Below are 13074 nucleotides of genomic sequence, written 5' to 3'. Positions count from 1 at the left end.
TAGTTGCAGCCGCATTGATCACTAGACTAAATCTAGTTGCGCGTTTGAATCAACGTCCTTCAAAAAATGCCAAATTGTTCTGTTTTTTTGCTGCAAAAAAAGATCTGCCACGTCAAATTTACTAAAACATGGCGTTACCTTTCATACGTAAGTATTTTTTAATCACATTATTACTTGTGTACTTCTTTTAAACCTTTTTTAAACTTAAAAATTACAAATATTATCGGTCGTGTTGACTCGATTTGTTTACCAACACAGGCCGCTCGCCCTCATACAATATGCGGATCGGTCGAGCGACTGATCGGAGTCTATTTCCGAGAAGTCACTGTCGCCGAGCGATAGTGTTGTTACCGGTTTGTTTGTAGATGGTTATCGATAAAAACGGCAAAGGCAAAAGAGGAGACAGACATTTTTGAGATTTTGATTTATTTAAAATATTATATTGCTAGCTTTTTTTAATAAACATAGTTATATAATAAAATTGCATTAAATTAAATATAATACATGTATTATGAGTATTAATACATTTTACTAGAATTACTTAATGTGAACTTCGACCATAATGTTTATATAAAAATTTGGCAGGTTTCCTAAAAATACAAATTTAAGGGATACAATACAATTTATGTAAATGGAAAAAAAATTGTAATAACAGATTAACCTGGACGCCCACAAAAAATAGTGTAATTTGTTCAGATCATATCATATCGAGGGCACCAAACCACTAACGCCACACTCTTTTTGTCCCGTAAGTTTTTTTTTGTCTCATGTACAAGGTAATCAAGATATGGTTCACCTTAGTCATAGTAGTGAAATGAAGCTTATATTTATCAACTTTGAAAATTAACAATGTCCATCCTTTCAGAGCCATCAACAAATCATTTAATCTAGCAGATGACAAGCTATCATCTTATGATGCCATTAGTGCTACGCTCCCTATTCCCGATTCGTTGACATCACCGTGTACATCATCAACTCCTCAAAATGTATGTTAACTTTAAATCGTTTAGTGTAGACTGGCATTGTTTGGCACAACAACGTTGCACCAAACGTATTGTGACATAATTATAATAGTTAGACATATGCTGTCGCGACACTTTTTAACCGACTTCCAAAAAGGGAGGAGATTCTTAATTCGACTATATTTTTTATGTATGTTACTTCAAAACTTTTGACTGGGTGGACCGATTTTGATGATTTTTAATTTAATAGTAAGCTGATGTTTATCATGTGGTCGCGTTCAAATTTCATCGAGATCTGATAACAACTTTTTGAGTAACTTTGATAATGCGTATATATTACATATATTGTATTACTTGTCGATGTAATTGAAGTCAGTTTTTTTTTTCGTTTGCGAGCAAATACAATTATTATAGATAATGATGTGTTCTACAAAGGCTTACTAAATTATATATTTCTATTATCATTAGTTTTTGCAGCGCACGCAATGTAAGGAATTTTTTAGGTTATTTTTTTATCCCTTGGGCTACATTATTGGAGTTTTAGTAAGGATCCCTAATATTTTTGAAAATATAGTATAACCTATGTCGCTCAAGGATAGTCAAGTCAGCTTTAGATCCATGCTTTGTCTTAGGATCCATGCTTTAGACCATGGAGCTTGGAGTTTGACTATGGTAGATTGTGACTTGAAACTTGCTTGAAACGTCAAATAAAAAGTGAAAAGGTTATGTTATGGACTAGACTTTAAATAGAGATATATAAACATATACAGTAAATCTGGATGTCGCTCACTGCTTAAAATTTCAAAATGTTTTTAACAAATGTACTATTGAAAAAAGCAAAAAGCAAGTAAGTGCTCTCAAAACATGAGATTTATATAATAGTACCTACACTCTTCAAACGCAAGTATAATTTACTTTTTTATAATACGTCAAAATTTTTACGATGCATTTTCAGAAGAATCATGGTTTTAATGGAAAGTGTAGTCTCCGGTCACCAGTTTAATGCCATTCGAGAACGTTTAGCGGATAAATTGGAACTTATTCGTTTTGATCCATATAGTAAGTAACAAATTGATTTGTTTCTGTTTCACAGAAATTCATAATGTGGTTGGCTGTTTCTTACATTTCTAGTTTAAAATGTTTGCTTTAGCAAACTGTATTATTATAAATTATTTAACATATATTAAGAATAATGATACTTTGTATGGGTAATTATGACCACACTCATTTTGCTATTATCTGAAGAAACATATAGTTATAGTAAAATTATTTTAAAAGCTACCTCAAAATTTGTAAGACAGCTAAACTGCAAGTAAATAAATTTTTTCTGATTAAAAAATTTATAAAGGTTGACTGGAAGATAATGCTAGCTTTTGTTCCGACTATTTACTTAAGATTGCTAATCAACTAAGTGTTAAGTAAAGTTCATCTTTATCTAAAAATTACTGTAGTAGTGTAAACAAACATATAAGTTTATAGAAGTCGAGTGTACTCCTAATATTTGCATGTATTCTGTAATCTTTTGTTTTTCTCGGGATAGATGTACTTGATACTCAAGACATAATTTTTTAATTCTGATACACTTATATTTATATAGCTACACATAAATTGTGCTTATATTTGTGAACATTCAATAGAAATAAGTACATTTTATTAACTGACTTTAAAAAGGAGGAGGTTACTCAATTTGACCGTATATATATATTTTTTGTACGTTCGGGGATAACTTTGTCATTTATGAACCGAATTTGTAAATTCTTTTTTTGCTGAAAAGGAGAGATATCGTAAGTGTGGTACCATGATAAGGAAACCAGGATCTAATGATGGGATCCCAGAGAAATCGAGGGAATCCCTCGAAAATCCGCATAACTTTTTACTGAGTGTACCGATTTTGATGAGTTTTAATTTAATCGAAAGCCAATGTTTATCATGTGTTCACATTTAAATTTCATCGAGATCTGATCACAATTTTCAGAGTAATTTTTGATAATGCATATTTACTTGACTATTTTTTCGTCTACCTACGTTGTATTACTTGTCGACGTAATTGAAGTCGATTTTTTTTCGTTTGCCAGCTAACACAATTATTTATTACAGATTACTGTAAATAAAATATTATAACAGGTTATTTTAAATTCTATTAATCTTCTAGCTTAAACATTTTTCATCAAATGTATTTTTGTATGTAGTTCATTATTTGGGTACTCTAATACTTAGGCAAATGGAATAGAAAGAATTGTTTGTTGTTATCACCAACTGTTCTAGGGGTGCGTGGTCAGGTTTGAGAAAACTTTTTTGAATAAGAAAACTTGTTTATTAAAAGACCTTTATAATATCATGCTTATCACCGATTATGCAATAAGAATAAATGTCACCAAATTTAATCAGTATTAAAATTCAACACTGGATAAATAGAATATATATATTTTATATTATTACATATATTTAATTGTTCTTTGTTTTTTTTTTATTTTCAGTTCAACATGAAAGCATTTACAAAGAAAGGAAGAAGATTAGAAGCATGAAGTAGACCGAATAATTTAATTTAGAATTAGTTATATATTAGAAATAGGTAAATAAAACATATTTGTTCATTTAAATAATATAATTATTTAAATTTTAAACAATAAAATCTTTGGAATACAATGCATTTTATTTACTATTAAATAATTTTAAGTACTGTAAATATTTGTCATCAAATACTAAATATATTGATACAATGAATTTAGAATATATGCTTTACATCTTTGTCTTAACCTTACGTTAAATCTTATTAAATGAGGAGTGACACCGTGCTTAAAACGTCTAGCAATTTTAATGTCAAAAAAATGAAGATAGGAAATTATCAATATTGCTATAAGTATACCAATATTTCATTAAAATTCAATTCCATTTTGAGTGTTCAATTATTATGATTTTTTTACGGGGATTATCTTTACGAGTTTAAGATTAAAATTTATAGGTCGTATTTTAAAACATATTTTAGTTCATATTCCCTATAAATCTTCTGATGAATAAGTAGCCTTAAGTTTAAGATCTGTGTCGCCAGTTGCTGACAAAATTAATCTCTCACATAAGTTACTGATAGGATTTATTACCAAGATTCGAACCATATCTTAAAGGTCAACTAATAGACTTCGACTTTCTAATCCAATACACAAAATAAAATGTCACGTTGAAAGAGAAAAGTGTATCTTAATTTTTATCTATTTGGTACTTACGATACAAGAGATAGCTTTCACAATTATTGAACACTCATCACAATACATTAAAAATAATATTTAATATTTTACATTATGTTGTATAAATATAAAAGGATTGTCATGTAAATATTAACTACAAAAGATTTTAGTTTAAGACGTGCAGTTCAAACATAGGCTTATTATTAAGAGTTTACCCAAAATACATAGTGTTAATAAACATTGATAAAATGAATAAACACTTACAGTTATTCTCACTATATTTTAAAACTAATCTATATATAAAAAAAGTCAAAATTTATTCAATAGATTTTGACAAAATTTAATAAAAATTGCTACAAGGATTTTTTTATTATTATTAAATTTCAAAATATTAAACTACGATGAAACTAATGGAAATATATCTTTATAAGTTTAAATATTTATTTGATAAATTATTATCAATCCTTTATTATATAATTTTATTTAATATAACATTTTAATATGTTTTAGAAACAAGTCGTCAATAGTCGTATGTTATATATTAATAATGAAATTGACTAGATTATTTTATAATATTACAACAGAAACATACTTCCTTAAATAACTTGAATATTGACATTGAAAATATCCTTAAATTAATATAAAATACAAAAAATTTAAAATATTTAATATTTGTATATAGATAAAAATATAAAATAGAAACCAAGTCTAGTTGTTATGGCATTCCATTGGTCCATTTAATGGGATTATAGAAAACTACGAGTAGGTAGTTCCTATATAAACATGCCCTACAATATAGATACGCATACAATTGCTATAATAGTGTAATAGAAAGTATAGAATGCTGAATTTATTGACAAGGAATTTCATAAATTTAGACAACCTACACATTTTCAGTTTTCCAAGGAGTAATGTAATAAAAAAAATATACATTTTTCATCATACAGTAATAAACGTAAAAGTCAATGTCAAATTATATTATAATATATAGCTGCTAAAAAGTAACCTGTTACATTCCTTAAGCTTCTTATAGTACAAGGGGGCTATATATAAATTACGTCACACGTCTGGGTCCGGGGGTAGAGTGATGTAGTGTGACAAGGAGTGGGGATCCTAAATTTTGTGACAACAAAAATACTATCGAAACTGATGTATCATTGGCCTTAGTCCGTCTATTGCAGACGATTTAGACAGTGTCAGACAGACACTGTGTCGCCTAGGTCACTCTTCAGGAAAACGCAGAGTTGCCTAAGCTCTGCGCCACCCACTCGACCTCACTGGCTAGGCCCACAGGAACGACGAGTCGATGCGTGTGGAGTCGGCTGCAGGAGTCTTTCGCATTTTAGAGCTATGCTACGAATGCTTGACGGAGACCCCATTCCGGGTTTCTTCTCCAGGACCCTGATAATTTTGGGTTTTTTTATCTTTCGGTCGCCTTTTACGACCCCCACGGGAAGAAAGGGGGTGGTGCTATTCTACTCGGCCGACACCACACGGCATACTGATCATACTGATGTAAAAATTGCAACGTGTAAATGTAATATGTGACGTTGCACTCGGTGGAAGGGGGGGGGGTGGTCCTCATAAATGTGATAAGAAAGGGGGAGGAGATAAAACAATCACTTCAACGTGACATTGGCGAAATCCACGAAATATGTTTGACGTAATTTATGAATGTACCTATGTCGCTTGTATTTTTTTTTTATTGGAAATTTCTAGATTTATAACTTTTTAAAGGAATGTGTTGCATAAAAACACCTCAACGGTTCATACACTGGAATAATAAATATAATTTAATACTTTATTCGGAAAAAAACCAATATTATTTATTTATTTTTTTATATTACTTTATACTCCTTACATTTCAGTCATGGTTAGTCCTTTATACTTAATTCTAATACTTATGAATATACTTTAAAAAATAATAATATAACCATTATTTTAAACTAATACAATTATAGGTTATATTTGCTTTTTCTTTTTCTAACACTATTTAATGATACAAGGCGTAAGACACATTTAAAATGAAGTCCTAAGGATTTATACTTATATTTTGAACTAAAAACTTTTTAAAAAGGGAATACGATGTTATTGATAAATTTAATGTACCTACCATTTTCATTATTTTTTTTTTTATTCTAGCTTACATTTACCCGTAAGTGAACAAAATAATTTAATTTAAAGGTAAATAATGCCAGCTGGCACCACTTAAAATAAGTTATTTTCATAAGTATTTTAGTTTTATTAATTAAATACTACTGCTAATTTCTCAATTTTCAAGAATATAATTTTCAAATAATAATTATCATTTCTATTAAATATTATTTTAACAACGGATAGGTATAATTTTTTAATAATTTGTAATTTCAAAAGGCCATATATATTATTTAATTTCAGTTCCAATACCAATATTCTCGTTTCTAATCATCGTTTCAAAATTCCGATTTTCTTAATAAACGTCGTTTCATACCTACTTGTAAGTAAACGTAGATATGACAAACATAACTTTTCACATTTTTTTTTATTAATAATAATAAGAAATTTAATAAAAGATAACCCAATAAAGATAATTATAACTTATTTGTATTAATGTATTGCTGATTATACTTTATAGTGAATATCAGGGTTGACACTGATATTTATTAAGATTTTAAGTCAAGGTGGTTTGAATACCATGTTCTTACATTTGCATACATAATTTGTATTTTTAAGCAAATGTAAATAATATATATATATACATAATTTTGTTTTAAGGCAAATCGGTGTACAAACAATTTAAATATAGTAAGCTATTTACAGAACGTGACAGCCCTGATTCTTAACACGTATTTAAAACCATACACATAATTGTAATTATTTGTAATTACGCTAATTTTTTAATTTTGATAATCGTAATTAATTTACTTGTTTAAATTTTGAAGTACTACTTACTGTTTAATTACAAGTTTTTATTGAAATAATTTAATTACATACATCATATCATTCTCAGTTAAATTGTATTGTCAGGAGAATATTTATATATAAATAAATTAAATTTATTTATTAATTATTCAAAATAACAGTAAAATTATAAGATAAACATTTGGAACAAGTATTTAGAATACTATAAAACAAGTTAATTTCGTTATACATTATTAATAAATTATTATATATTACTCGACGCACAACGTAACTAATAGTTATCTAAGAACAAGGGTTACAAATATTAACTAAATTAAATTTTAATGTACTTAGAATTTTTTTTATAGAGTATCTAAAACCCGTCAATACTCACGCACCAAGAGTAAATTCATACTTAGTAGTTTCTAACTTACTGTTTAAACTGAGTACCATCTTAGTACCGAGTTAATAGTAAGTCGGTACTACTAGAACTACTTAATAAGTCGCAGCTTGGTAATTATGTATTTATTAATTAATTGCTTTGCAAGTTAATACTGGGGTAGCCAGGGATAGGTTTTTTAGACTTCATAGCTGAAGTGAAGTAGAAAATTATTTGCTTATTATCTAAACGAATCAAGGAGATCATCAGGAGGAATCATTTTCACATAGTTGAATTTTTCCTAGGGTTAACTACCCTAGATGTGCCTCTTTTTTCTTTCTTACATGTATATAAATACATTCTACTATATAAATACATATAGTGTAGCAGTAAAGAAAGAAGGTACTACAATTGCATATTTAACTGCCCAAAAAGATACGACATATTTTCCAATATTTTTTTCAGTGATTTTTAAACCCAATATAGTTTAGGCTTGGCACAGAGCTAGCTAGCCCAAGTTAATATATATACTTATATCTATCGTAGCGTGCTGTGTTGTGTGTGTGTAAAGCGTGTACAGACCGTGAGTGTGTGTGCGTGTCGAGTCAATACTGACACACAAACAAAGTACATTTACATACACACATCGCCACGCATCGTGTTGATCTATCTATACTTATTTCACATTACTCAGTAAACATACACTCAGTAAGTATACACTCAGCACTGCAAGTAAATCACTGAGCACTCATTGCACAAGTCAATTGCTCCAGTAGCGGAGCAATGTCAGGGTACTTTCATGCAAAGAATTCAGTCTTACTCATCATCTCGAACTCGGTCTCGTTCATCTTGTACATCTCGATCAGCTGTAAAAGTTTTTTTATTTAAATTAAAACTTTTAACAAAGTTCAAGAGGTAATTTGTATTTGTAATGAAATATATGAAAATAAGTAATTTTATATGCTGTGCTCATTTTTATCTTTTGATTTCAAACTTAAATACAAACAGTATGGTTGCTTTGGAAAAACGGACAAAAGCCTAAACATGTATTAGCGAACTTAATCGCGGTACAGCTAATAAATGATTTAACTTAATAAATAGCTCGATAAATGATTCATGGTTCTTATTAATATGAACCTGAACAACCGTTGAGGTGTGTCCACGTGTATTCGCGTAAACCCTGACGGTCGCGGATTCGTTTCCAGCTCGGGACAGATATTTAAATAAATATCTGTAACTACTTTGAATAAGTATCTATACATACATATTTGTACTTGTACAAATATTTGTTTTTGGCCTAGATGGATGTATGATGATGTATGTAAGTCCCTTCTCCCTCACCCTGCTTCGGAGAGCACACGAAGTTCTTGGTTACGATTGTTATCATGAGAACCTGATAGCGATTGTTATCATTAAAACCTGATAGCCATTGTTGGTCATGGTTGGGAGAATATCCGGCAACAGGTGGAAAAGCAGCCACAGCCCAGCAGTGGGAAGTTACAGGCTTCAATAACAATAGCCTTATCATTATTATTGAAGCCTGTAAGTTTACCATTACGTTATCAATGTCCTTGTTCAGTTCCTCCATCTGCTTGTCGTGCGTCGCTTTCAACTTGTCTTTCTCGCGGTTCTGTTTGATCGTCTGGTTCTGAAATATAAAGCCGTGGAACGTATCTTAGGTTTGATTCATTAATCACGTGTTTTTAGCAACCTTTTACTCTCTTGGTGATATTTGGTGAGGCAAGGTGTAGCGAGGTTTTAGACTACCCCATACACAAAAATCTCGTACATTTTTTTGTACACATCACTGTTATTGACTTTTTAAAACATTGCTTTTAAATACAGGTTAATATAATATCATATAGTCTACGATTCGAGCTATATGTGATCTTCACACATGTTACGTGCAGTAGAAAATATGTATTTTTTTTTCATTGTAACAATATTTATGGCAAGACTATGCATATTGATATACCCGCCAACCCATTAGTTATGCCAGAAAAATAATAGACAACCCAACGTTTGCATTTTATACAAGTTTTATACTGTCGGTAGGTATTAAGTTTATTCTTTAAACTCAAAGTGCATTTTTAAATGAATATAAAATTTACAATTAGTATTAAATTATAGCCTGGCTCGCAATGTTATAATATAATAAAATAAATATAATTTTCATATATTAAGCACATGGGTGAAGTTCGTCTCTAGTTCGGGTTCCCTGCTAATAACAATATTCAAACAGACATTAAAGTTACGCGTTCAACGTAAAAGAAACGCGCTTGCGATGCTTCTAGTGTTGCAGGTGTCTGTCTATAAGCTAAAGTAATCGCTTGATATCAGGTGAGCCGTACGCATTTTTACTGACCTAGTTGTATAAAATAAAACAGTCCTATGGGAGAGGAACTGAAAACCAAAATATACTTATAATTTCAAAGAAGTTGTCAGTACAGCTGATTAATAATAATTATAAGAGTTAATCTTTGAAGAAAATATTTCATTATAGCTTTGCTGGGCTACATTTTACTATACGAGTATAATCTATCTCACCTTGCGTTCGTCCATGAACTTCTTGGTGTTGTTCTGCTTCTTCTCTCTGAGTCGACGATCCTTCTCTTGCTTGGTCTTCAGAGTCTTGTCGTTTGCGACTTCTTTGCTCGTTTCCACGCTGATCTTAGCCTGCCTTGTATTCATTTCTTTCAATTCTCTAGAATTTTTTATTACTTATAGTTCGTTATATGAATAAATAAAAATAAAAATCATATTAATAGATTTTAGTAATTAGTCTTTAATACACAAATTTATGTTAAAAAAACTTTGTCTTAATCTTAAGACAGATTATTTGTACACCTAAAGGTAACCCCAAAAGAGAGTTGATTTCTAAAGATACATTATTTGGACACCTTTTTATCATCTATAGAGCATACATTTTAAATTTCAAGTCTGTTATTTCTAAAACATGGGACTTTCATACAAACTTCCAGTCACCATTTAACCCCCTTAGGGGTCGAGTTTCGTAAAATCCATTCTTAGCGGTAGTTTACGCTTTATAAGGAGCCTACCTGCTAAATTTCTAGTTTGTAGGTGATATAGTTTTGAAGATTTCGTGATCAGTGAGTCAACCTACGATCCCCCGTTTTAACCCCAAAAAGGAGTTGATTTCTAAAGATACATTATTTGGACACCTTTTCACCATCTATAGAGCTTACATTTTAAATTTCAAGTCTCTTACTTCAAAAACATAGGACTTTCATACAAACTTCCAACCCCCGTTTTACCCCCTTAGGGGTCGAGTTTGGTAAAATTCGTTCTTAGCGGATGTCTACGTCCCAAAGAAGCCTACCTGCCAAATTTCAAGTTTGTAGGTGTTATAGTTTCGGAGATTTCGTGATGAGTGACCTTTCGCTTTTATATATATAAAGATATAGATATAGATAATTTTTTAAGTATGTATATATATTTAAAAAATCGTGTTTGAGACTGAAATTTTACTGAAGAATCGCTCCGATGTACGGCCAGTCCGGCCAGTCAGGCCAGTGATCCTGGTAAGGAGTCAACCTTGAATTATATCACACTTTAACGAGTGTAGAGGGTCTACGTAATGTGACATTGTGTGTGTGACAAGGGTTGGGTGGAGGTATAAAAATTTTTTACTTGAAAATATATCTAATTGTAAGTTTTAAGACATGATATTTTAACTAGATAAAAATTTAGATCAGGAACGTTTAAACCTTATATTTTAAAAACGTTTTTAAACATTTTCATACATATTTTTGATTGATTTTGATTAAAACTGACTAGCCCGTTGGCGCAGTTTGTAGTGGCCCTGCTTTCTGTTCCGCGGGTTGCGGTTTCGATTCCCACCCGAGTCTGGGTGTAATATGTGCATTTATATATTAATTATATACGAGTATGTATAATTTCTAATAAAAAAAAAATAGCTACACTAGTCGGCTGTTACCTATTACACAAGCATTAAGTTGCTTATCGTAGGTACAGACGACTGTGTCTTATTTTGATTTAAATGAAAACTGAAATACTATTTAAATAAAATGAAATTACTGTGGAAACTGATGTGTAAAATTGCAAAAATTGTGACGTTACACTAGGTAGGGGGTCTCATAAATAGGACCAATTGAGACAAGGACACGTTGAAAAAATTTGGAAATTCGTGTGACGTTATTTATGGAGCCTAGCGTCATCATTGGTGTAACGGCTCGCGTTTTTACCTTGAAGGTCCCGCTGCTCGGTCAGGTCCCGCTGCTCGGTCAGGTCCCGCTGCTCGGTCAGGCCACACCAGCTCGCCCTACGTCCCCGCCCGCCAGTGTCGCGGCTCACCTCTCGTGCTTGTCCTCCAGCTGCTTCATCTGCGCGAGCTGCGCCTGCTCGCAGCAGCGCTTGAGCAGGTCCCGCTGCTCGGTCAGGCCACACCAGCTCGCCCTACGTCCCCGCCCGCCAGTGTCGCGGCTCACCTCTCGTGCTTGTCCTCCAGCTGCTTCATCTGCGCGAGCTGCGCCTGCTCGCAGCAGCGCTTGAGCAGGTCCCGCTGCTCGGTCAGGCCACACCAGCTCGCCCTACGTCCCCGCCCGCCAGTGTCGCGGCTCACCTCTCGTGCTTGGCCTCCAGCTGCTTCATCTGCGCGAGCTGCGCCTGCTCGCAGCAGCGCTTGAGCAGGTCCCGCTGCTCGGTCAGGCCACACCAGCTCGCCCTACGTCCCCGCCCGCCAGTGTCGCGGCTCACCTCTCGTGCTTGGCCTCCAGCTGCTTCATCTGCGCGAGCTGCGCCTGCTCGCAGCAGCGCTTGAGCAGGTCCCGCTGCTCGGTCAGGCCACACCAGCTCGCCCTACGTCCCCGCCCGCCAGTGTCGCGGCTCACCTCTCGTGCTTGGCCTCCAGCTGCTTCATCTGCGCGAGCTGCGCCTGCTCGCAGCAGCGCTTGAGCAGGTCCCGCTGCTCGGTCAGGCCACACCAGCTCGCCCTACGTCCCCGCCCGCCAGTGTCGCGGCTCACCTCTCGTGCTTGGCCTCCAGCTGCTTCATCTGCGCGAGCTGCGCCTGCTCGCAGCAGCGCTTGAGCAGGTCCCGCTGCTCGGTCAGGCCACACCAGCTCGCCCTACGTCCCCGCCCGCCAGTGTCGCGGCTCACCTCTCGTGCTTGGCCTCCAGCTGCTTCATCTGCGCGAGCTGCGCCTGCTCGCAGCAGCGCTTGAGCAGGTCCCGCTGCTCGGTCAGGCCACACCAGCTCGCCCTACGTCCCCGCCCGCCAGTGTCGCGGCTCACCTCTCGTGCTTGGCCTCCAGCTGCTTCATCTGCGCGAGCTGCGCCTGCTCGCAGCAGCGCTTGAGCAGGTCCCGCTGCTCGGTCAGGCCACACCAGCTCGCCCTACGTCCCCGCCCGCCAGTGTCGCGGCTCACCTCTCGTGCTTGGCCTCCAGCTGCTTCATCTGCGCGAGCTGCGCCTGCTCGCAGCAGCGCTTGAGCAGGTCCCGCTGCTCGGTCAGGCCACACCAGCTCGCCCTACGTCCCCGCCCGCCAGTGTCGCGGCTCACCTCTCGTGCTTGGCCTCCAGCTGCTTCATCTGCGCGAGCTGCGCCTGCTCGCAGCAGCGCTTGAGCAGGTCCCGCTGCTCGGTCAGGCCACACCAGCTCGCCCTACGTCCCCGCCCGCCAGTGTCGCGGC

The 13074-nt window shown here is 34.8% G+C and overlaps 2 protein-coding genes across 2 annotated transcripts in view; one reads left to right on the top strand and one right to left on the bottom strand.

The window, feature by feature from the left end:
• Positions 1 to 1575: 1575 nt before the first annotated feature.
• On the top strand, positions 1576 to 3565 carry LOC123660761 (39S ribosomal protein L33, mitochondrial). Its single transcript, XM_045595794.1, has 3 exons — positions 1576 to 1809; positions 1918 to 2021; positions 3440 to 3565. The coding sequence occupies exons 1-3, from the start codon at positions 1769 to 1771 to the stop codon at positions 3490 to 3492; spliced, it is 198 nt and encodes a 65-aa protein (XP_045451750.1). The 5' UTR covers positions 1576 to 1768; the 3' UTR covers positions 3493 to 3565.
• Positions 3566 to 7742: 4177 nt separating this feature from the next.
• LOC123660902 (1-phosphatidylinositol 4,5-bisphosphate phosphodiesterase) overlaps positions 7743 to 13074 on the bottom strand; it is a 110455-nt gene continuing 105123 nt past the window's right edge. The window contains exons 20-22 of the mRNA XM_045595922.1: positions 9951 to 10107; positions 8962 to 9051; positions 7743 to 8269 (exon numbers count right to left, since the gene is read on the bottom strand). Coding sequence (XP_045451878.1) covers positions 8201 to 8269; positions 8962 to 9051; positions 9951 to 10107 — 316 coding nt within the window. The 3' untranslated portion in view covers positions 7743 to 8200. The remainder of the gene's footprint in view (positions 8270 to 8961; positions 9052 to 9950; positions 10108 to 13074) is intronic.

The sequence above is a fragment of the Melitaea cinxia genome, chromosome 16 (genome assembly GCF_905220565.1).
Source record: "Melitaea cinxia chromosome 16, ilMelCinx1.1, whole genome shotgun sequence".
NCBI lineage: Eukaryota > Metazoa > Arthropoda > Insecta > Lepidoptera > Nymphalidae > Melitaea > Melitaea cinxia.
The sequence above is the reverse complement of the archived record's forward strand: the minus strand, read 5'-3'. Positions and strand labels throughout refer to the sequence as shown.